The 26,033-nt window shown below is 33.4% G+C and overlaps 2 protein-coding genes across 2 annotated transcripts in view; one reads left to right on the top strand and one right to left on the bottom strand.

Moving 5' to 3' along the window:
• Positions 1 to 914, top strand: part of LOC131854181 (uncharacterized) — a 32,243-nt gene extending 31,329 nt beyond the window's left edge. The window contains exons 14-15 of the mRNA XM_059205310.1: positions 192 to 375; positions 725 to 914. Coding sequence (XP_059061293.1) covers positions 192 to 375; positions 725 to 871 — 331 coding nt within the window. The 3' untranslated portion in view covers positions 872 to 914. The remainder of the gene's footprint in view (positions 1 to 191; positions 376 to 724) is intronic.
• A 7,022-nt stretch (positions 915 to 7,936) lies between these two features.
• On the bottom strand, positions 7,937 to 10,067 carry LOC131854177 (serine protease inhibitor 77Ba-like). Its single transcript, XM_059205307.1, has one exon. The coding sequence runs from the start codon at positions 9,933 to 9,935 to the stop codon at positions 8,745 to 8,747; it is 1,191 nt and encodes a 396-aa protein (XP_059061290.1). The 5' UTR covers positions 9,936 to 10,067; the 3' UTR covers positions 7,937 to 8,744.
• Positions 10,068 to 26,033: the final 15,966 nt, after the last annotated feature.

Genomic DNA, 26,033 nt, shown 5'->3' with positions numbered 1-26,033 from the left:
AAATTAAAACAAACAATTATACTTTTTGGTACTTGGAGCTCGCATCCCTCAATCGTAAATCGGAATCGAACCTGCGACCTATTAAAGTAAGTCGGTGTGCTAAACCGCCAAACTACCAATATCACCAAATGATTATTCGATATGAGGTACAGTTGTATAAAACAATAGTTTGATTATTTATTCTATTCTAGGGTCCCAACAAATGGATATTATTTCTTTGTTTTCAACTCAGAAAACGAGGTGCAGACCAACTTCATCAGAGCCAAATTTGACCTCCAAAAAACAAAGTATGACGTCGCAAGAACCGCATTGAGGGAATGCAAGAACAGTACAGAAAGATGTGACCTATCGTTGGATATATTTTCAAGTCAAAAAGTAAGTTTTACGTTAGTTTTAAACCTATGTTAAAATTTTATTACGTCAAGGGTTACGTTTTATTACCCCATTAATCACGTGATCTTTTATTAGCATTTTTAACACCCCCTGTCCCTTGGTAGACGTAGTAACGTTTAGGATAACCCTCTCCCATCCCTACATCACATGTATTTTTAGTGCCTAAAAAAATCTTAAAATTTTTAAATAATCATCTATGTATTTGTATCATACACATAAATACAAATATTTATACCGTGCGAATCGAACCTGCGATCATCGGAAATAAAGCAGTGTCTTAAACCGCTACACCACCGGGGCCGTCAAATATAGATTTGTCATTTCATTTCAGGTGGTGTTAGAAGTGCCTCTGAGTAACAATGATTCGTTATGGAATGAACAATTCGTCATCATCTCCGAATGTGAACCCAGGACCTCCGTATACTTGTTCTGCGTGATCGCTGTGCCTATACTCATATTGATATTTGCATTTCAATGATATATTAATCTTATTAATATTATAAACGCCGAAATTTGTATGTATGGATGGATGTTTGTCACTCTTTCACGCAAAAACTAATAATCGGAATTTATTGAAATTATACATCAATATAGCTTATACATCAGAATAACACATAGGCTATAAATTTCATGCGAGTGAAACCGCAGACACAGCTAGTTTTCTATAAAACAGGGTATAATTATTATATAAAAAAACTTATAAAGGTATAATTTATATAACTGTTACATTTACCTGTATTATTTTTATGTATAAACTTATATTAATTGTTAAGTTTTATTAAAACCTATTACTCAATATACAAAATAACAAATATTTTACCCAATTTACATACATACATGTAGAATAGAATAGAATTTTATTAACTCGTTTTTACAGTAATAACATAAGAGATACAAGAATAATTTACACATTAAAAAACGGAGTCAATGTGGACCACAACTCAGCATAATGCTGGAAACAGTTTCCAGCGCTGATTTTCAGTTGGGCCCTCAGTACGGACACGCATAATTACAATTAAAAAATACGTAAACATTAACTTAATAAATCAGATATTATACAATTAAAATAAAAATAATAATATCAAGAGAAAAAGTATATAAATAATAAAAAGTAAAATTATATATTAATAATCGTAAAACATTAAAAATGTATAAAAGAAAAAATAAACATGTCTTTTTATGTTATAGCTTTTTTATATACTACGAATCAAGCATACGGCCCATCTGATGGTGGGGAAAAAAATTAAATTAGAATATAAAAAATTTTACGTTCATAAGCGGCTAAAATGTCCTACATGAATTAGTGATTTTTGAATTTGAATTTGAATTATTCTGATATTATAACCTATATTACTGTAAAGTTTAATTAAAACCCATTTAGTAGTTTTTTCGTGAAACATCCATCCATCCACCCACAGTCAAAACTTCAGCATTTATAATATTAATAAGATTATGTAATATTATGTTATCTGTGGTAAGATTAAACATAGTTTATCTAGTAAAGTAAGGTACTCTGTGATAGGTACTTATGCAGCTCACCTGGAGAGAAAGAGATAAGTGATATTTTCTAGTATTAAGGTAAAATAAACATTGTAAAATTAACCCCCTAATAAAAAAAGACTAATAAATTGCTAAGAATCATTTATTTCGCGTTTGCTTTAGAACAAAAAAAGAAGTTTCATAATGGGTCTATTAGTTTAGGAGTTACAGATAGATACAAACAAAAAACAAAAGTTATTACACCTATCTGTTTGCGACGAGGATTAAGAAATTAAATTAAATCTAATTTCATAATTAAATAATATTTTCTGTTATTAATATTATTATCTTATATCTTATATATAAAATTCTCGTGTCACAGTTTTCATTCCCATCCGAAGGACTTATGGAGCGGCTGAAGGCCAACTCCTGCCTGACGGATACGACTTTAGTCTAAGGGCTCTGCTAGGGATTTGAATCTCGGTTCAGGCCTTTGTAATTTTGATCCCCATTTGATTTGGACGGGGTATCGATCGGAGGGGTACCCTCACATTGGTGAAATAAGTCGTAGACTTTTTTTCACTCCACTCGCTTAGACGCCTTCAGTTTATTCTGCCTTTGCGTACAAAATTTCTGCTAGCTTACTCTCTCCTTCTTCCGTTGCTGGACTATGCCGACAGTGCCTCCCTAGATCTTTCAGTAGAGCTACTTGATAAACTGGAGCGTAAGCATAAGATTCAACTTCGGTTTACGTAAGTTTGATTATGTCTTTATCTATCTTAAGCACCTTAATTGGCTTCCTATTCGTGACCGTCGTAACATCCATTTGCTTACTCTTTTATACCAGATCCTTTACAACTCCAGTTGCCCTTGTACCTGCAGAAAAGATTCCAGTTACGAACTGATGACCGTCTTCGTTCCAGTCATAATCTAGTTTTGGCATCTTTAGTTAATTTAAATGTATTTACTGTGCAATAATGTGTTACAAACAAAACAAATATTTTACATTATATTTGAGTAGCTGTTATTGAAATATTAGCCGTCGCACTCGTCATATAAAACTAGCTTATTCCCGCGACACAGTCTGCATTTGTAATATTAAATACTTATAACCTATATCCGTCCTGATGCAATCTATCTTCACATAAAATTTAATGAATAAAAACGTGTTTAGTGATAAATACGTGACAAACGTACATACACACCTCGAATTAATAATATTAGTATATATGTTATCAAAATTCCTATACATTTGTCATATCACAATCTTGTATTATCGCATTATATTGAATAGAAGTAATAAAATGGTTAAATGTTCAGAATTTGTTTGAACACGTGTTTGACTGATAGTCGAACAGTCCAGAGCCGTTGAACGCATATATTGGTATACGTTTGATGGCTCTGTTATATCATTACATAGTATAAAACAAAGTCGCTGTCGCTGTCTGTCCGTCCCTATGAATGCTTAAATCTTTAAAACTACGCAACGGATTTTGAAGCGGTTTTTTTTAATAGATAGAGTGATTCTAGAGGAAGGTATAATTATATATATATAATACATGTACAGCCGTGCGAGGCTGGGGTGGGTAGGTAGTATATATAATATATCTTATTCTCGTGTCACAGTTTTCGTTCCCATACTCCTCCGAAACGGCTTGACCGATTCTCATGAAATTTTGTGAGCGTATTGAGTAGGCCTGAGAATCGGCCAACATCTATTTTTCATCCCCCAAAATGTTAGGGGTAGTCCACCCCTAATTTTTATTTTTATTTTAAGGCAAAACAACGTTTACCGGGACAGCTAGTATATATATATACATAGTACTACTAGTCCAGTCGGACGCACTATTAATATATATATAATTATATAGCCAAAACATTAAAAAAACAAACTGGTATTAAAGTAATGTATACAAATATTTTTAAATAGATAATTTTATAAACTAATATTAAAATACAATGATTTTAAGTCGTAAACATTTTTGACTTGTCTGAACTCTGAAACATGATACAAAGACGCATTCCCAAAATGACTATTACCTGTTTATTGTTTAAAATTACATAAATATACATTACAGAAAATAAATATGTTATATGCCGTTTAACTATGCACAAAACCTTTGTTTTAAAAGAAATGTATTTGTAATATTATGTTATTTCATTAGGAAAAACTTTTTCAGACGCATGATGCTCACCTCTCTGATTTTGACTCATACATATATACTATCTACTCGCCCCGGCTTCGCACGGGTGTACATATAAACCTTCCTCTTGAATCAATCACTATTAAAAAAAACCCATCAAAATCCGTTGCGTAGTTTGAAAGATTTAAGCATATATAGGTACAGACAGCGGCTTTGTTTTATACTATGTAATGATATATACTAGCTACCCACCCCGGCTTCGCACGAGTGTACATATATTATATATATAAACCTTCCTCTTGAATCACACTATCCATTAAAAAAAATCGCTTCAAAATCCGTTGCGTAATTTGACAGATTTAAGCATACATAGGAACAGACATCGACAGCGACTTTGTTTTATACTATGTAATGATATATATCATTACATAGTCCATCTCTAGTTCTATATATATGTATATACATATATATAGAACTAGAGATGGACTATAGAAAGTCTTCAGAGTTGGTGTAATTTAGTCTCACATATTTCAGCCATCAAGCAACTTGCCTTATAAACTTGCCTTGTTTTGTTTTAGTCTGAAATAAGGCATGTCAAAGCATTTGTAGCGCGGCGGTATCCTCATCACTGTAGCGTTATATATGTTGTGATGAGGTGGCGCTGCATTATTTATTATTTATTGTAGTATGTAGGTAGTGAGTATACCAGTAAAATGATTGCACTATTTATTAAACATTATTAAGTTTATTGGTAGTGTGCTACATGGTTTATTAATAACGCGTACAGTCGACGCGGAGCCGGGTCGTAGACTGATTTTACACTTAACTTAAATCTATGTTAGTGGAGACGTAAACTAATGGAAGGGTCTCAAGTGTCGGCAGAAATATTACAAGTGTAGACACATACACATTAAAAGCATGATCACTCACGACTTTGGAATTGCATTAAAAACATTCAAGCTTTATTGAAATATATATATTGACTGCCCGACTCCACCCTTCGATCGATCCCCCGTTCAATTCAAACGGGGATCGAACATTCGATGCCCTGTGCCAAGGTTCGAATCATTAGCAGTGCCCTCAGACTAAAGTCGTATCCGTTAGGCAGGAGCTGGCCTTCAGCTGTCCCATAAGTCCTTCTCGGTTTGAAGTGCAGATAGCACTCCTCGTCCTCTATCGTCCGGTGAAGGCGTAAAGGCCATTGCGACCAACAGCATTAGAGTAGTCTGTAAAAAAATTGTTCGGCTCTCAAACAGAATTTTGAGCTTGAACGCTGTGTTCCTGCAGCCAACATTGAAATAATTCGAAATTGATCTTGTGAATTGTTATCAAGAATTCATTCATCGTGGAATATTTAAAGATTCCTCTAATCATATTAGGAACATAAATATTAGGCACATTGATTGTGGAATGAAAAGCTGTTAGTTTTAGTTAATTAGTTTTTTAATTTTTGCGGCTAAACAACTGCAGATATTGAAAAAATTAAGAGAACCTGTTTTGTGCAGAATTTTTTTCTGTACAACTTTTATTTAAAACATTTTATCATATGTCTCACCGTTATCGAGTTATTTAAAAAAAAAGGCGTTTTTCGACCCTGTTTTTTATTCTTTCGTCTCTTTCCGTCAACTTGAATCAAAATTTCTTTCTGAATATTATTATTCACATATTTGCGTACTTTTTGCGCCAAAACTGGTTACATTATGGTATAATTTAAAATTATTATTATTATTATCCACTGAATATTATCTGTATTTGGGAATTTGAATATCGTTATACTGAACAGCACAACTGAATCAGTCGTCTCCCATGGCTGGTTGCGCACAATTGCCCAACCCATTAAAGCAGACCATTTTGGTCTAGAATCGCTTCAATTGACTGACTTTATGGTACATTAATACTGACAATTTCAGTCATAACAATCTGATTGACGTCTTTGATATGCGCATATGTAACTTGTTTATGTTTTAATGTATATTGTACATTGTTAAATGTAACCTTCTAAAATGTTACAATTTTAACAACATGTATATTATTTTAATAAGATTGGGGGAATGGAAGCTGCTGGTAAAATGATTGAAACACGGCCTCGGTGGTCTAGCGGGTTAACACCTCGATTTGCTTTCGATGGTCGTGAATTCGATTCGCACGGTACAAATTGTATTCATGAGTATGATTGTTTGTACTTATCTGGGTGTTTTCTATATATACTATGCCCGCGGTTGCATTAAATTTCAATAAAAAATATAGCCTATATGTTATTCTGATGCATAAGCTATGTTCCTGTAAAGTTTCATCAAAATCCGTTCAGTAGTTTTTGCGCGAAAGAGTAACAAACATCCATCCATACTAACAAACTTTCGCGTTTATAATATTAATAACTAGTACATGTATTATATATATAAATCTACCTCTTGAATCACTCTATCTACTAAAAAACCGCTTCAAAATCCGTTGCGTAGTTTTAAAGATTTAAGCATACATATGGACGGACAGACAGCGACAGCGACTTTGTTTTATACTATGTAATGATGACGATAAGATGTATTTACAAAAAAAAATATCTAAGTATATCTAACACATTCTGGTATAGTTAACACAAGGTCTGCTTAGTTTCTGACTAGATGACGTTGTGTGAATTGTTTATAGATATTATTATTATATGATACGTATAAAATTTCTTATCTATCTATTTTAAAGTATGACGTAATGTGTGAGTAACCCTTAATTCATCCGCTTAATTTAGTTTGAAGGTTGACTTAGAGATATGTTAGTGAATTTAACTATTTGTAACGGTAGGGCACTTTCTCAAAAATTAATTGTATTATTATTATTGTATTAATTAATAATTAATTTATTAATTGTATTTACTTGGTAAAAAAATATAGATACATACATAATTTATTTACTTGAACATACACATACATACAGTGTTAGGTACAAATCTTCGCCTCATATTCAGGAGGTATGCAAATTATAATTATCTATACATCCATACATATAAATAAAGTGTCTATTTGTAATATTGAAATAACCGTTTTTACTACATATAAATACGGTTCATACACCCAAAATAACATTTTTTACAATTTTTCTCTGTCTGTCTGTTTGTTCCAGCTAATCTCTGAAATGGCTGGACCGATTTTGACGGGACTTTTATTGGCAGATAGCTGATGTAATAAGGAGTAACTTAGGCTACTTTTATTTTAGAAAAATAAAATAAAATTCCATGCGGACGAGGTCGCGGGTACAGCTAGTTATATATATATAAAAATTACGTGTCACGTCGTTTATTCGCAATGGACTCCTAAACTACTGAACCGATTGCAAATTTGATTTACACATTGTGTGCAATTTCATTCAACTTGAAAGAGCTTACATCTCAATTTACAATCGCAATTTTTTATTCAAGTACCTTAGCCACAGCAACGCGTGGCCGGGTCTACTAGTTACATCTAAACACATAAGTAAAATTGGAGTGTCTGTTTGTAATATTGAAGTAATGGTTTTTTCTACGTGCATATGAATATGAATACGGTACAGACCTATAACAAAATAACATTTTTTACACTTTTTGTTTGTTTGTTCCGGCTAATCTCTGAAATGAAGGAGTTCTTAGCAACGGTGAGATAATCTGATATAATTCTAGAAAGTCAGCAATGCAAGCAAAATTCTGTTTAAATTCAAAGCCGAAGAGTAAAAAAATTCAAAATGAAACTATTGTTTAAAGCAATTGGAATGGTAAACGAACTAACAACATGATGGTAAGTTTTCTATATACATGTACAACACAACAGATTTCGTTTTCTATATACAATGTACGATGTACAACCTTATCTTGCGTGACATCCGTAAGAGAACATTCCAGACGACTATGATGATGCCATTTATCATTTCATTTCACTGCCTAAAATGTCGGTTTTTCCCGGTATCCTCAAAAGGAAACCAGGATAAACTTATCACGTTTTAACAATGCGTGTGTTCAAAAACAGTAATTAAATTCTTCGAACGGTAACAACAATGTGCGAAATAGTTAAAAATAAATAATTAGACCACAGTATAGTTTTGTTGTATAATTTTAATTATATATTGTATATTATGTATAAAATGTATAATTAAAATTATACAGATTATATTATTACGTTAAATAGAATATAAAATTTGTAACATAAAAGTCACCAACATTTAATTAGAGTTATACATATATATTCCATACTTCAAACTATAATTTTTATAACTTTACCTCCACAAAATATATATTTTAAAAGACGTATAATATAATACTGGAATCCTCAGAGAGAGCCTGGTGATTTGTATTACAGGTTTAGACGTAGTTCAGAGTCCAGACTCTCACAAGGAACAACTTGAACGTTTATTGTAAGGTTCCTTGTGAATAGTAAATTAAGCTTATTATTAATTTAACAATAATAAAGAAAAAGTATTTGTATATTATTGCTGACATATATAATTTTATATGTTCTATTACTATAATTAAATAATTACAAATAAAATACAAAATTTGAATACATCTGTATACACTTTTCTTATATAATTAAAGTTATAATTTCTATTAATTATTGACTTATTATTAATTAATATCATGGTATCATAATATAATCATTTTTCAATTAAACTTATGCCACTGTTATTGTGATATTAGACATAATGTTACCTAATACATAACGATATTTTTAAATATAGTTCTAAAGAAATAAATAAGAGTTTCATTGACTAAAACAGTGACGGCTTTGAATACGCACCAGCGAATAATATCAGATCATTTACTTTATCTACAAGCATAAACGCGAAAGGTTTATTGACAATGAAATCTACAGGATTATTATCAGAAACCATGTTCTCAAGCGCAACCTCAGCTTTCACACCGTACTCGGACACTTCTATATTAGCTATCTGGGTTATCAGAGATGCATAAACACGATAATCACTAATACCTTTGAACTCAGCTCTATACGGCTGAAATAGTTTCTTAGCACCCATGTCATGGATCAATTCCGGTAAACTATCAATATCAGTGGTCATATTAAACCTTGGTAATTGAACATTAACTAATTTAGGTCCGTTTCTTTGGAACAATTTATACACAGTTATCAATTGAATCTTGTGCAAGGAGTAAAACAAATCCATTGCATAAGGGGACTCTGGTAGGAAAACTAACATTGATATTCTGTCCTTTTCACAGGGAATTTCCAATACTTTTGTATGTATTATAGGTATATTCGTTATATTGAAGTATCCGATTTGTTTCATCATGTTTACTGTAGCATTGCCGTATATTGAGTAGAAGGGTTTTGGATATGTGTACACGGGGTTAAATGACATTTTCCAAGCGTTCTTAAAATATACACCACCCGCCAGTAAAGCAACCGTAGCTCTAAAGTCGTCTGGATACAAAATATCCGTGATCACACCATCTGTAGCCTTCTCAATATAATCGTTCACTTTGTCCGCAGCGCGTTGTTTATTGTTAAAATTATACAATAACACTTTAAAACTATTCAACCTCTGTACATTTCTTATAAACGACCTTTTCACATTCAACAATTTGTCAATGACCAACACACTTTTTCTTTTGTACACCGTTTTTAAATCATCGTCCATTTCATTTATGATTCTCTTCCAATTCTTTTTCAAGCAGTATCTATTATGGTGTCTGGTTACATTCCATATTTCGTTTAGAGTATCCTCCTTAGCTCCTTCCGCTAGAGAGGCAAGTTGTATCCATGTCGACAGCGGCGAATAAACGAAATGTGCATCAGTTTCTTGAGAGACTCTATCTAATAATTTCACTGAGAAGTCGTAGGTTGATCGTTTTAGTATTGCTCTAGTCCTCGATTCACTACATGGACCGTCTCTGCCGTAGACTAACGCTACACACGCGAGAAATATCAGTTGCGAACGCATGACAAATAAACATAAATTCGTGTCGTACACAAGTCCGTTGCTATATAGAGTTTTCCCGTGAATGAACGATAATATTGGAACGCTAAGGATCAAATGATAAAGTGAGCTCAGACCGCGCGAATAGTGACTGACACAGGCGTCTAGTTCATTTTTTTTGTACTGGTACAACTGTGTATTATTAGAAATTTTTATTACCAGTTGCTGATAAAGAATATTCTGTAAGTATATATATTAGTAGCTAAATATTTTTATTAAAAGGACTAGTGTATTAAACTGGTTTCGTATTCCGCCAGTCTCTCATGTTACAACTATAAAATAACCTGTTGTATATAAGTAAGACTAGATATATAAAATACAACATGAAATCATGGTATGACATAATATTTAACGAGGCAAAGTGGTATGACAATCGTTGTTAATGAATTTCAATTCTAATTAGACACTATGTGATAACAAATATATTTATTTTAATTGAAATTTATTGGTGTATTTTTATTGCTAAGTGAATAAATATTGAATTAACAAATTGATGACTCGAACGTTCGCGGTTCGTTGGGAAATATTTTTTTGTTCTCACGGCTTAAAAATATCGATCGATTGATAATATCGAATAACATCGATGTATTATAGTTAAGTATTCGATAACATTGGCATAAATAACAAGAACCGACAATTAGACCTAAAAATAATCAGATAGGACTCGATAACCTAAAAAAAATAAAAAGAACATGAAATGGCGCCAAATCATTGATCAAATCATTTAACGACCTCGGTGGTTCTGCGGTTTAGGACACTGCCTTACTTTCGATGGTCGCTGGTTCGATTCCTCGCACAGCACAAATATTTGTATTTATGAGTATGATTGTTTGTATCGGTCTGGGTGTTTTCTATGTATAATATGTGTTTATTTACGAAAAACAATATATCTATGTATTTGTATCAGTTATCTAGTACCCATAACATAAGCTTTATCTAGCTTAACTTAGGACTAGATGGCGCTGAGTGAATTATCCTGAGATTATTATTATGACTGCGTGATTTAGAAGTAAGTTTAGATATTGACTGACGAATAACGCGATTATGTTAAAAAAAACAAATAGGCCAAGGTGATCATCGGTGTTTTCTGACATCGATGTTTGTTATTCTATATTTATCGTACATCGATACATATACATTTTCTAATATCCTACGTCCCTATCGTGGGCTCTGTATTATGGGCTGAACTGAGAGGTACACCATCAGTGTAGCGACTTACCTCGACATATAATTTAATGTAAAATGGACTCTATTCTCCGCACTTAGCTTCTAATCTGGGTCGTACAAAACCCCCACATTTTCTAAGCGAAACCTGAAATGTGGCCCAGTTAGTATGCACTGAATACCTCAAATAAGACCCTAGGAATCGAACCCGCGACCATCATGTGTAAGACACTGTACTAACGCACTAGACCACCGAGGGCTTTATTACTACGATTGATAAATCATCAATGATTCAAACAGATGATTTGATGATTTCCTCTGTGTCACGCTGTCAAGGTCTTACGAGTATAACTAATACTATAAATACTGACTTTATTTTAAGGGTATCATGATAACGTGATAACGTGATATCAGTGGTGCTGTTCATGTATATAAACGACAATTACCATTCCATCGTGTGGGCCATCGCCTTGTCAGCTATTCATGCTAACTAAAAAACTGGGAAGGAATGAAATACTGCATTCATTGTTTGAAAAGTTTGTGATGTTCGAGGTAAACTACAATTCGCCTGGGTGTACGTGTATTACACATAAAACCTTCCTCTTGAATCACTCTATCGATTACAAAAATTGCTTCAAAATCCGTTGCGTAGTTTTAACGATTTAAGCATAGATAGGAACGGGCAGACAGCGACAGCGACTTTGTTTTATACTATGTAACGATAGACGACAATTGCCATTCCATCGTGTGGGCCGTCACCAGACTGCCATTGGAAATTACTAAAAAACTGTGACTTGAATGATATGATGAAATCATTGTTTGAAAAGTTGTTTACGATACTATGTAATGTTATGACAAGCTGTGCCCGCTGTTTCACTCGCATGAAATTTGTAGCCTATGTGTTATTCTGATGTATGAGAAAGAAAAACAAACATCCATCCATACTCATAAACTTTCGCGTTTATAATAATAATAAATTTATATTTTTATGAACTGATATTTTGGCATTGTTACAAGCATCTTGTCATAAAAATATAGTGGATTTGGAAAATCATAAAAAATATAATTGCGGCCAATTTACCGTTATACATACTAGCTATGACAGCGACTTTGTTCGCGTGGTTATCAAAAACACTTCATATATATTTTTTGGGTAACTTAAACCGTTTACGCAGTGCGCACGCAACGGAAGCCCTCAAATATGAATAATTTTTCCCGTGTTTGCAACATTTCTCACTGATGCTTCTATTGGTCGTAGCGTATTGCTATATAGCTTAAAGCCTTCCTCGATAAATGAACTATCCAACACAGAAATAATTTTTCACTTCGAACCAGTAGTTCCTGAGATTAGCGTGTTCAAACAAACAAACTCTTCAGATTTATAATTATATATGTATATATATATAATATATATACTATATATAATCTAAAATATTTCCATTATCTTTACATAGAGTAAATTTCAGGTCGAAATAGCTGGAGCAATAAGGATGAAGTTTTCATAAAATATACATATTTACAATCCCGGGTCAGCATATAAAACATATACCAAATAGAAACTAACTAAAAAAATATAATATAACTAATACTACAAATACTAACTTTATTTTAAGGGTATCATGATAACGTGATAACGTGATATCAGTGGTGCTGTTCATGTATATAGACGACAATTACCATTCCATCGTGTGGGCCATCGCCCTGTCAGCTATTCAAACTAACTAAAACACTTTATATGCGTAATAGGTCTGTCTCTTTCATTTTATTGTCGTAACTGTCAAAAAAAATCACGCACGCGGCTACTGACTGCATTCCGAAATGCAGTAAAGTCACAATTATTACTCAATGGCCCTTATATTTTGTGACTGTTATTATATTAAATTTAATCGCATTTCGGAACGCAAGTGAGTGAAAAATATTGTAAATGTACCGATAATATGCATCATAACTAGATCTTGAGTAAAATATACTATTACCTCTGAGAATGGCATAAATATGCAAATGCATATGCGAATATGCAAAAAAAATCCGGTCTCTAGTGATAAAGAATATGATGTCCACTAGAGACCAAAAGGTCTTATGTGAATAAATTATTTTGAGTCAGAGTTTCGAAAAAAACAGAGTGAAATATATTTTTAAATTAATTTAGTCAATATTGGTAATAGTTAATAATATCTTTCAATACCTGCATACTCCCATACCTAACTTATGGCTGCGAAACTTGGGCCTTGACCAAAGTTCATAGAGCAAAATTACCTGCCAAAGGGCTATGGTAAGGAAAAGTGATCTTAGGTTGAGAACGAAATTAACACACTTATTGTCAAAAATAGACCAGCAGAAGTGGCGATGGACTGGCCACATGATGCGTTATACATGGGAAAAATGGAGTAAAAAAAATAACAGAGTGGTATCCTAGAGACGGAAAGAGAAAGAGGAGAAAGCAAATGATGAATTGGGAAGATGAGTTGAAGTTGTGGGCACAAAATGGAGAAGAGTTGCACAGGATATAAATCAATGGAAGTCGCTGGAGGAGGCCTATGTCAAAAGGCACACAGAAAAGAGAGACATATTATAGAAATTAAATAAAAACAATTTGTATACTTTAGGTAAAATATTTATAAATTTCAGAATAAAGGGCATTATTAAATAATATGTTTATAATAGTTAGTATTAATTCAATAACTTCGCTCGTTGGACAGTTCGCGTATTCACTAAGACTAGATGTATGTCGGGTCAGCGGGTTATATGTATATAGAAACCCGTTTTGTTTATATTATACACGTTATTTATATAAGCAACTAACTGTAAACCACATTAACATTTTCTATCTACACTAATATTATTCATATTCTAAACTCGAAAGTTTATGAGTACGGATAGATGTTTGTTACTCTTTCACGCAAAAACTACTGAACGGATTTTGATGAAACTTTACAGTAATGTAGTTTATACATCAGAGTAACATATAGCCTATAAATTTCATGCGGATGAAACCGCGGACATAGCTAGTATTACAATATGGAAAATTAAATTTTGTGTACTCCTTTTTTAATATAATATTTACTTTCTAAAATTGGTATATCAATCAAGATAACAACCCACCTTATACATAATCACATTATCACGCGACAAATATAATGTTAAATTTTTTTTTATAAATAAATATTTAAAAATAATTATAAAACGATTGAAAAATACTCTTACAGGTCAACAGTCAATAGTCTTTGATTTTTTACATAATAATGTAAAACATATAAAAAGAACCGACAAATACACACAACCACAACACATATCTCTTATCCTGTAATTTCAGTACCTTATCTCAACCTTTCAAATGAAACACAGGTTACAAAGCTTCCTGATGACTAAAGTATGTAGGCGATATATAAAACAGTATACTAAAAAAATACTTCACCGATTTTGATAGCAAAAAACTGTGCTCAGTACACTCATTTAGCAATTAGACGCAAGGAATGTCGCGGGATACGGCCAGTTCTATTCTCCAACATTCCAGAATATTACAAAAACCTGTGCTCAGTACACTCATTTAGCAATTAGACGCAAGGAATGTCGCGGGATACGGCCAGTTCTATTCTCCAACATTCCAGAATATTACAAAAACTTGTGCTCAATACACTCATTTAGCAATTAGACGCAAGGAATGTCGCGGGATACGGCCAGTTCTATTCTCCAACATTCCAGAACATAACAAAAAACTGTGCTCAATAGAGTCATTGCCGTGAGTCTATGAACAGTCAAGTTTGCATTGCAAATGTCAGGGTCATTGGTTATACTCTGTAACGTAATAGCAAATAAAGGCACTCACACACTACAAGGTTCCGTCGGACGGATCGTGCTGACGGCGTTCTATTATGAAATGAAATGTACTAGAACTTATTCAACTAAATAGAAACTCAACATTTAGTAACATAAGATTTAAAATAAAATTAACAAAATGCTAATTATGAGTAAGTAGAAATAAATACCATGAATTAACAACAAACATATCTTACTAATATTATAAACTTTATTGAGTTGGATGCATAAATGGTTACTCTGTTTGTTACTCTTTCACGCAAAAACTACTGAACGGATTTTGATGAAATTTTATAGTAATATAGCTTATACATCAGAATAACATATAGGCTATAATATAAAAACATACTATGTAAATTGTGCGAAATATAATGATACATGTCAGTAAGTGTGAAGCAGACGAAGTTGCGGAGAAATATATTTGCATCGTTCTAGAAAACAACTGATTTCAGGGCTGTTTATAACATCCGTTTAATGTGTGAGGGCCTTAACACGGTGCGTAATATGTAATATGCATGCAAATATATGCTGAACTAAAGTAACCGTTTTAAGGTCTGTTATTAAGGTTGTAACGGCGTGATGTGCCCATAAAATGAGAACAAAGCGAGCTAAAATGGTCATTGTGTGTGATTTGCAATTGGATCTTACAGTAACTCATAATTTTAGCATATTATTTTTATATAGATACTAACTGTGATTAGCATTGAACGCAGTTTTCATCACAATTTATTGGTCCCTCTTCCTGACTATAAGGGGTTGATTTACAAAATATCATAAAATAAATAACCCTGGACAATTAACACAGCGCCATCTTGTCCCACAGCAAGCAGAGCTTGTGTTATGAGTACTAGACAACTGATATAAATTCCAAGTTTTTTTTTATATATACATAAAATATTCCCGGGTTCCATACAAACAATCTTACTCATGAATACAAATTTTAACACCGTTCGAGAAATCGATTACGCGACCATGGGAAATAAAGCGGTGTGTTAAACCGGTAAACCACCGAGGCCGACAAAATATGTATGATCTTTTTTCCACAACGTATTAAGTAAGAATGTATAATTAATATTGTTTCCCCATACAAATTTTGTATTGTTTTATTTATTTATTTAACTTCAATGCACACAATACAAAGTATAGTAAGGTACAATACATTTGGCGGACTTAACTATTTTCTACCAGGCAACCATAGGTAGGGCAGAGAATAATTGTTGGCGGTGCAAATATAATAAACTTAAACAAAATGCAACAAAATATAAACAGAACAAAAAAATATATACCTAAGAGATACAATAATATATACATATATATATATACAATAAACTTTTAATATATACCAAATAGTCTGACAGTAACAGAATTAAAGAGAGTTAAATGGAAAAAAAGAGAACTTAGAGAAGAGAAAAAGTTATAAATTCAGATAATAATCCCGTACTTTACGTTTAAAAGAAAATTAAATTAATTATTGTTAATTGTTTTATACAAAACAATTAATAGTTTCTCATTCACGTAAGTGTATGTTAGTAGTACATATACATATGTATGGTTACTGGCTACTATTGATGTCATAATTATGAATATTCTTTGTAATAACACGTTTAAGCAAATATGTATGTTTCTAATGATTGTTTACTAGAACAAACCGACAAAAATATATACACAAAACAAGATTCAAGAGTGTAGCGAGGCCTTCTCTTTAGTAATTAAATTACAAGAAGAGAAGTAGAATAAAAGATAATAATAGAAAGACGAATATAAAATTCTATTCTATTATTTTGCTATACTAGCTACTCGCTCCGGCTTCGCCCGGGTGTACATGTATTATATATATAAACCTTCCTCTTGAATGACTCTATCTATTAACATAAGTTAGTTCGGTTTTATTTATTCCTTGTATTTACAACGATTTGTAGAAATTTTTATAGAGTGTATATATTCTTTTGATACAGAACTTTTTACTCTATAAACCTGTGTTTTTAGTTTTTTTGGATAATATATTTTTTCATTGCTTTTATGTCTCCGAAATGAACTATCCAGTAGGCAAAAATCTGCATTTTCGACACATGCTTTTCTTCGCTTATCATCGCGATCAAAAAGCAGCTGATATCGCTCGGGACATATACAACGTGTATGGAGAACGTGGACAACCCTTATCACTTAGGGGTATGAAAAATAGATAGCAGTCGCTTCTCATACGCACATATGCATATAAAAAATTCATAAAAATTGGTCAAACCGTTTCGGAGGAGTATAGTAACAGTGTCACAGAAGAATTATTGTTAAAGCCAACAACAATTCTTTCTGTCCACTACGAGACAATTGTATATATAACACTACACCTTCACGACTTAGTTACGACCATAATTGAATACTACTTACATGAACTATGAACTGATAATATTAGACACAGAACTATGTGATAAAATAAACATTAATGACCAATATAGGTATGGCCTTATGGCCGATTATTATTTATTTATCACAGTAATTGATAATTATCTTAAGACAGGGCGAAGGGTCAGGCCAATGACTTCAGAGAAACCGAGATACTTAATCTTTATCTCTACATTAAGTAAAAACAATAAATTAATAAAGACAATACGAAACTGTTTATTTACTTGTTTTTTTTTTATAGTATAGAGAACAATCGAGCTTGCGGCTCACCTGATGGTAAGTGATTACCGCCGCCCATGGGTACCAGTAACACCAAGGGAATTGCAAGTACGTTGTCGGCATTTTAAGAAGGAATAAGCTCTTTTCTTGAGGGTTTCAATATCGTATCTTCCTCAAGATGGTTGTGCGTGGGATAAAGTCTAATATGAAAATACAGTTAGGATGAAGTTTTCACTAATGGATCAAAATATCGGATACGGAAAACGAAGAAGATTGTCCATTAAATTGGTGTAATGATTAATTTTGTGAATATTTTCAGTACGCCAATTAAAAGTTTATTTTTTCTTTAGTAAAATAGTACTTTAGTTTAATAGTAGTTAATAGTAGTTATATTAATAGTAATTAGTAAGTTTAAGTTTGGGACAAGATTTTGTTTATTTATGTAATTCTAGATTATTCATGTATTTAAGAAATGGTATCAATTGTGTAAAAAACAATTTTTTTTTAAAGTAATAATGAACACAAGAGTATTGCTATTGCTTTGAAAGATTATTCCTTGTGACGGCCGGTTAAAAATTAAACTAATTTGAAATCTGTTGCTTCTTTGTTAGACAAATCTGCCAATTGTAGCAAATGATTTCATCGGGACGAAACCAGAAACATATTGAAGTGGGTATTTTTAGCCACTCCATAATCTGTCTGTCTGTCCGTCAAGGTTGCAGCTATAAGATCTTCTAACACTTTAATTGGAGTCTATTTTTGTTTCAACTGTTCGGAATATTTATGAATAATTACATAACCGATATCAAAAAATGATTTCGGAAGCGAAAACTTCCCTTAATAATATTTAGAAAAATTATGATATATATAACCTATCTAATGGTAAGTGGGAAGCGTCCCCTATATCCATGAATATCGCGTTATCATGCGATCTCTTATTGTAATAATTTTTACTAATAAAGGTTATAACAGAATAGCAGAGAGGATAGACTCACTGCCCCCTCTGGGTTATTGACCGTTTTATCTCGTTCACTACTTTTAAATTTTATTAATATATAAGCAGCAATTGTATTAGTTTTTATTTGAGACAAAGTATTATTATTATTGATGCTCTTGATACCACTCATCCGCTGACATTCCAGAGGACAAAGATGTCATGCCTTTTATTTTAATTGATGATAATGGAATGGTGCACTGCGCTGACGGTCTACGCTGGCGGGGCACCAGTGAAGGATTATAAGATGAGTATGAGTATGTCAAGTCAGTAGGATCAGATAGCCCATCGTGGCAAATTGACCAGGAACCGCTTGGAGGTCAACATAACATGGTAACTGTTTCTCCTCCCCTTTCCATATACGTTGTTATATAGATTCAATTTTAGTTTTATAAGGTCGATGCTAACTCTTATGAAACGTAGTGTTAATTGCTCTGTGAGCGGTATATGAAAATGATCGTAATATGTTTTGTCCCAACGTGGAAATAACATTTGACTAAATTGTTAGATATCAGTAAAAACTATGTCATATGATAAAAAATATGACCTCGTTCTTGATCACGTAACATAATAGTGCATTAGGTACAAATAGAAGCATAGAATATTCGGTAGGTAAAATTACAATAGGGTTGACAACTTTCGGGTCTCGTAGCCTCGTCAGAACCTCCTAATATATTTCAGCATTGTTAGGTCCCCCATCGCCGTGAGTACATGCGCAGGGAACTGTGGCTGAGCAATGTTTGGTTCTGGTGCGCTCCGAGCTTATAGTAATAATGCCTTTGATTTATCATTACAAACACACAGTAAAAAAACAACACACAAGTTTCTTGCTAATTCTTCTTGTTGAATCTGCATTCCGTATGGGTGATAGAACAAAAATACGAATATTCAAAACTGCTTGTATTGAGTTTATTTGAATAAAGATATTTTTATTTCTATTTCATAGTGGCTAATAGTACGACGGTAGGGGCGGCCCATGCTGGGACAATGGGCCCAGGTGAGGCCCGTCCCGGTCGTTAAGCGTGGCATTGATGGCCCGCTTCAGTTGTGACTCTACCTCATGTAGAAACATGTGCGGAGCGGGCGCGGTTTTGTATGGCCGGCAGTCTCAGGGGTTCAAGTCTGCCGCCACACAACAGGAGCCGAGATGGGGGAGAGCCGTATCCCGTATTCCGATGCGTCGCGTGCGTGGGAGAAAGCGGGGGAACAGGTAAGAGTTCTCCTCACGCGTTGAGGAGGGCCAATTACAAATACGTTCCTGCGACCCTGGCTCTATGGCGACGAGGAGGAACGCCGTGGGGTTTTTGGTAAGTAGGAGTCTCACAGTATCCGTTCATCCAATCCCTAAGGTGGATCGATCTCCATAAGGGATGTTCCCCACGTAAAAAAAAAGTTGGAGCCCGTCCAGCCGTCAAGCATCGCATAAAGGTTAACAACCTTAGAGCAATGTGATAAAATCTCGTATATTACCTAAATTTATCTCGCTGACCAGTCCTAGGTTAGAGAACCGAATTTAGGTCATAATTTAATCAGAACTGTAAATAATAAATAAACGAAGGCACATATCTTGTCTATGGAAATTAATAAATAAATTCAAAAATACCTTGAACATCATCATTTTATCGAAATAACGTATAACTAATACGGGTATGAAAATGTCCTCGTAACAAAGGTCAAAAATCTCGTACTGCTACCGGAATCTCGCCTAATCTAAATCCTTTTGTTCTTTGATCTTTTGTTCAGTAACCTAGAGCAAGAGAATGGTCAAGAGGGAACACGACGTAAGTACTTCCTCGTCTATATACGAGTACGTGGATAGTACTCCGGACAACATGTTTTAAAATGACACCTGTGATGCCTCTTATCCTGTAACTTCACTGCCTTCTCTCAACCTTCAACCAAAACATAGTTTACAAAACAAGCAGTCGCTAACTGAAATATGTATGACTTAGGTATCCACGCAGGCCACATGGAACGAAGTTTAAATTTAGAACAATTTCAATTTGTTATTTCTCACAAAATAATTATGTTAATGAGTAAATTGTTGTGTTTTTGATAAATAGTGAACAATTTCTCGAGAGACTACAGCATGGGGTTTTGCAAGAAAGGTATTAAGATTCCTTAATGGTCGGCCATGCGGCCCCTGGTGTTTCAGGCGTCCATAGGCTACGGTAACCGTTTACCATTAGATGGGCCGGATGCTTGTTTGCCACCTACGTGGTATAAAAAAAATGCAGGGTCTGAATAAACGTATACGTATTTATTTATTTATGGTTATTTTTTTTATTATTTTATTATGAATTTGTGTTGCGTGATAGTCATGGCCTAGTGTTTTAATAACCCTAATTATATCCAAAAGGATGTAAGTTCTAATCTGGCAGACTATTTACCAATTAAAAAAATACTATTTAATCAATATTTGCCGTAACTTTTCCATAAAAGATAATTACGAATTTAATTTTAACTGCAATTTTAATTTTACACCTAAACTTTTATTATAATTCTTGATCAGTATTGGTTGTCGCATGCCTAATCCTTGTTAATGTGTGTATATTTAGAACAATAAAAGAGCAACACGTAAATTTCTTGGTTGTTCTTCTTGTAATGAGTGATGATGATGCATTTTGAATGTGTGGTAGAATAAAAAAATGTGACTATTCAATTAAGTTTGTTTGTATAAAGATTATTTCCATTTCCACATACTCCCTCTTGATTTTTCTCATGGTCTATATTTGCCGTAACTTTTCCATAACAGATAATGCAGTAGTATATCTATGATAACAGGGTGTGACTGTACATTAATCTGTGACATAAGTGTGTTGTATGATTGCATATCACGTTCCACTAATAAACGTTTATAATTTATTCTCTGAATCAGTACAGAACACGAGTTTTATTAAGATTACATTTTTTTATAAAGTTGGAATTTAAAGTATAACTAATAATTTAAATGGTGACCTTCGTTTTAAACATGGACAGCATCAGAACATCACGTTATCATGCAACTCACGTAACACCAATTCATGTTTTTTTCTAACGATAATCATGAAAAGGCTAACAAACAGACATACAGACACATTAGCAAAAATCACGAATTCTTACCACGTTTTATTTATTACTAGGGACCCACCCTGGCTTCGCACGGATATAATACCACAGATAACGTAATAATCACAGATAACATAATATTACATAATATCTACAGATCTTTATTTCTCGACTTATACTATATTATAACACTCGTGTATTACATATGAACCTTCCTCGCGAAAGTTTGTAAGTATGGATGTTCGTTGCCCTATCACGCAAAAACTACTGAACGGATTTTGATGAAACTTTACAGTAATATAGCTTATGCAGCAGAATAATACATATGCTATATTTTTTATTGAAATTTAACGCGTTGGAAACTGGGGACACTAGTACTATATAAAGATTTATTGAATTCCCGATATATGGGCAGTGTTACAATCGCCATGATCACATCGCTTTACTTCCGATGGTCGCGGATTCGATTCCTCGCATGCTGCAAACATTTGTATACATTAACATGATTATTTGTATCTGTCTGGGTGTTTCGTATGTTATGTATGTATTTACAAAAAAAACCTAGATAGATTTTTTTTGTTGGTGGTTATATTAGTTGTCTAGTAGCCATAACACAAGCTCTGCTTACCATGGGACTACATGGCGCTGTATTAATTGTCCAGGGTTATTAATTTATTGAAACTTGCTCGATATTCATCTCGGCTTAACTTTGACATTTATAACATTAAGAGCAGAACATTGTCGACTACATATGGACCAGGAGTATCCTGCAATTGAGGATTCGCAGCTGGAGTCGAGTCATAACGCGAGTTTCAAGGCGTTCGTGGCCCGAGTACCCACCAACATGCTGCCCACCTTCATGAAGGAGGACTACTGACCGAAGGGGGTGGTCTATCGGCGCTACCGTGGCAGATTGCCGTCATCAGTGCCGTGACCATAGAGATAATTTCTATATATATACATATTACTTAGTAGTATTGGGAAGCTTGGGACCGTTAGGGCAGTAAAGTCCTCGAGTGGCGACCGCAGACCGGAAGATGCAGCGTGGAAAAGCTTCCACCAAGTGTTGGAAGCTTTTGCATCTTCCGGTCTTCCAGCGATTCTGACCAATCGTTGGTCCACCTGGTCCAACGATTGGTCAGGATCGCTGGAAGTCATTAGATGCGAGCAGCGCAGGACCGATCATCGTGGAAATATTTGGGGGAGGCCTTTGTTCAGCAGTTGAGATTTGCCGGGCTGAGATGATGATGATGATGATGATGTTTGGGAAGTTTCAGAAATGATACGTCGACGCAGCAGTACTTGATTTTTATTCCTTTTTCAAATTACACTCCACGTAATTTGAGTCGCTGTTTTCCACGTCTGGTCGCCTCGTTTGTCTCGAACAGAAAGAAGGTCAGCCGTTCCCACCTTGTTCCCTTCCTCTTTATGTCTATTGGTGGTGACATATAATGACGCTACCAATATCACGTAGAGGGGAAGGGGATTGTTGGTAATGGGAACTATTAACCCCCATTGCTAGCAATATACCATGTTAGGTCGACCTCCATGCGGTCCCACTTAGAAACCATTGCGATAAATTCCTAGCGAATTTATTATGATAACCTAACCTCATGCTCATCTTATCATCCTCCACTGGTGTCCCGCCAGCGTAAACCGGTAGCGCAGGCTGCACCATTCCATTATCATCCATAAAAAAAACAATATCACGTGACTTAAGGTTCTAAATTTGATGTAACAAATTAGTCAACTGAGTGTTCTTTATGTATTGAAGCTAACAGTATGTTAGTCTATAAGATATTTATAATATGAGCCTAGTAGCCTGTTATAAATAAATTAAATATAGATTAAACATAAATAATTATTAAACATTAAACATAAATATACGACACACTCTTGACAGATTTTGTAACATTAAACTGACGATAAACTGATAAGAACCGTCTGATAACGCGCGGTCGAAATTGCAAAGACGGCAGGATAAGCTTAGATATTGACCTTGTAACTACTTGAAAGAGGCCTCACTATTATATACACATAAAAATAATACCTATCTTATATATAAAACTAGCTGTGCCCTCGACTTGGTTTGCGCAGCCCACGCAACAGAAGCCCTCAAATATTAATGATTTTGCCCATTTTTGCAACAATTTTCACTGATAATAATAATAATCTCAGGACAATTCACACAGCGCCATGTAGTCCCAAGTTAAGCTAGCTAAAGCTTGTTTTATGGGTACTAGATAACTGATACAATTACATAGATATACTCACAAACTTTCGCATTTATAATATTAATAATAAAATACTTATATATAAAATTCTCGTGTCACAATGTTAGTTACTAATTACCATACTCCTGTGAAACGACTTGACCGATTTTTATGAAATTTTATATACATATCAGTAAGTCCGAGAATCGGCTACTATCTATTTCTCATACCCCTAAGCTATTTTTTTTATTTTTTTATAATGTGGCATTAGAAATACAGATAATCTTCACCCTTCTGTCACCAACCCCAATTTTTTTATACCATTCTTTTGCCATATATTAATTTATATGGCAAAACAATGTTCGCCGGGACAGCTAGTATATATATACATATAAAATTTACTTTTGAGCCTGTTAGTTGTCATACGTCTTCGAAACTGTTTAACCGGTTTTTATGAAATTTTATATGTGCACCAGGTATGTCTGAGAAGTAGTAGGTTATTTATATTTATACCCCTAAGTGTTAAGGGTGGCTCACACGATAATTTATTTTTAATGTTTTTGTAGGTAGGTCTGAGAGTAGGTTATCATCTATTTTTATACCCCTAAGTGTTAAGGGTGGCCCACACCATATTTTTTTGTGAAAAATAACAAAACGTTAGTATATGAGCAAGACATATACTAACTGCTTTATCGCTAAATAGAGATGTCATCGACGTACTATTAGACATAATTACTTCAGATTGCCAAAAATCATTAATACATTATCAATCTTATCCAATTGATTGATTGATTGAGTAATAGAATTTTCAAAGTAGCCACAGATAAACCGTCTGTGTTAGTCATAAACTCAAAGTTCCACAAATATCATCGACGTTTTTTATGAATGACTTTTTATTATTATTATTAGCTGACTTATCCGCGACTTTGTTCATGTGGAATTATTTTTTTTTTTAATTAAAAAAATTAATGGTAGCCTTATTATATTAGCGATATACGAGTGGGAGTCTCGTTAAAATCGGGCCAACCGTTTCAGAGATTAACAAGAACAGACAGACAAAGAACATTTTTTTTATGTATGCATTTAATGAAACGAGACTACAGCATGGGGGTTTTCAAGAAGGTAATATTAAGGTTTCTTAAGGGTGTGCAACTCGCACGTGATACTCCTGCTGTTTCAGGCGTTCATAGGCTATGGTAACCATTTACCACCAAATGGGCCGTATGTTTGATTACCATCATCGTTGTATAAAAAAAGGAAACCTGTTAATTTGAAATTACAGAGAGACACTCAATTTTTTTATTTGTTAATTTCATAAATTTATACCTTTAAAGCACTATAGGACAGGTAAGTAGAATAAAATGTCTATTCAACAATAATAAATAAATAAAAAATGCTTTAAATTAAGGTTAATATATTAATACGTAAAGCAAAAACTTTGTACCCCTTTTTAAGAAAATTGCACGGACGCAGTAGTATGATCTGGCACACTTGTAGTTTATATAGACAACGAGTGCAAATTGGTAAACATTTTAATAGTATTCATAAAAATACATTAAATCAATAAAAAAAAACATTACACAATACCATGTATTTGACACACATATATACTCTGTGGTCAAATTGAGAATAGATAAATATTGTTTTTCTTTAATATTATTTGTCTATAACCAATCACCTTATCTGTGGTGTAATAATAATAATTATATTAAACATTTATTCAGCATTATAGTACAGATTAAAATATAGGAAACTTAAAAACTAATATTTTGCTATGAGCTGAAACGGCCTCCACTCAGCTGGTGCCGCAACGTGTCACTACAGCGCTGATTTTCAGTGGAGCCACTTGAAAAAAAGAAATAGAATTCTTGATGAATTTAAATAAATAAATGTAGATGTATAAAATGAAGAGTGAGTTAAATGTATGAATTATAAGTATGTGTGATAAATAGAAGAAAAATATATAAGTATAACATTTCGTAAAAGTGTTGATTGAATGACTTAATTGTGTAATATAATACAAGTAACATATACATTCAATATATATGTATATATGACTATTGCATTTATCTGCCACGTTTAAGATTTTTGTATTTGTAGTAAATATTTTTTAAAATGATGTTTAAAAGACGAAACTGACTGAATAGTATTTTGAATCGGGGGTGGTAAATTGTTCCAGCATTTCATGGCAGTATATTTAAAACTTCC

This window comes from Achroia grisella, unplaced genomic scaffold (assembly GCF_030625045.1).
Source record: "Achroia grisella isolate CSIRO2021 unplaced genomic scaffold, CSIRO_AGI_Agris_v1 utg971, whole genome shotgun sequence".
Classification (NCBI taxonomy): Eukaryota; Metazoa; Arthropoda; class Insecta; order Lepidoptera; family Pyralidae; genus Achroia; species Achroia grisella.
This window is presented reverse-complemented; position numbering and strand designations above follow the sequence as displayed.

Coding starts and splice junctions, on each gene's coding strand:
- LOC131854177 (XM_059205307.1), bottom strand. CDS start 9,935: ATGCGTTCGCAACTGATATTTCTCGCGTGTGTAGCGTTAGTCTACGGC.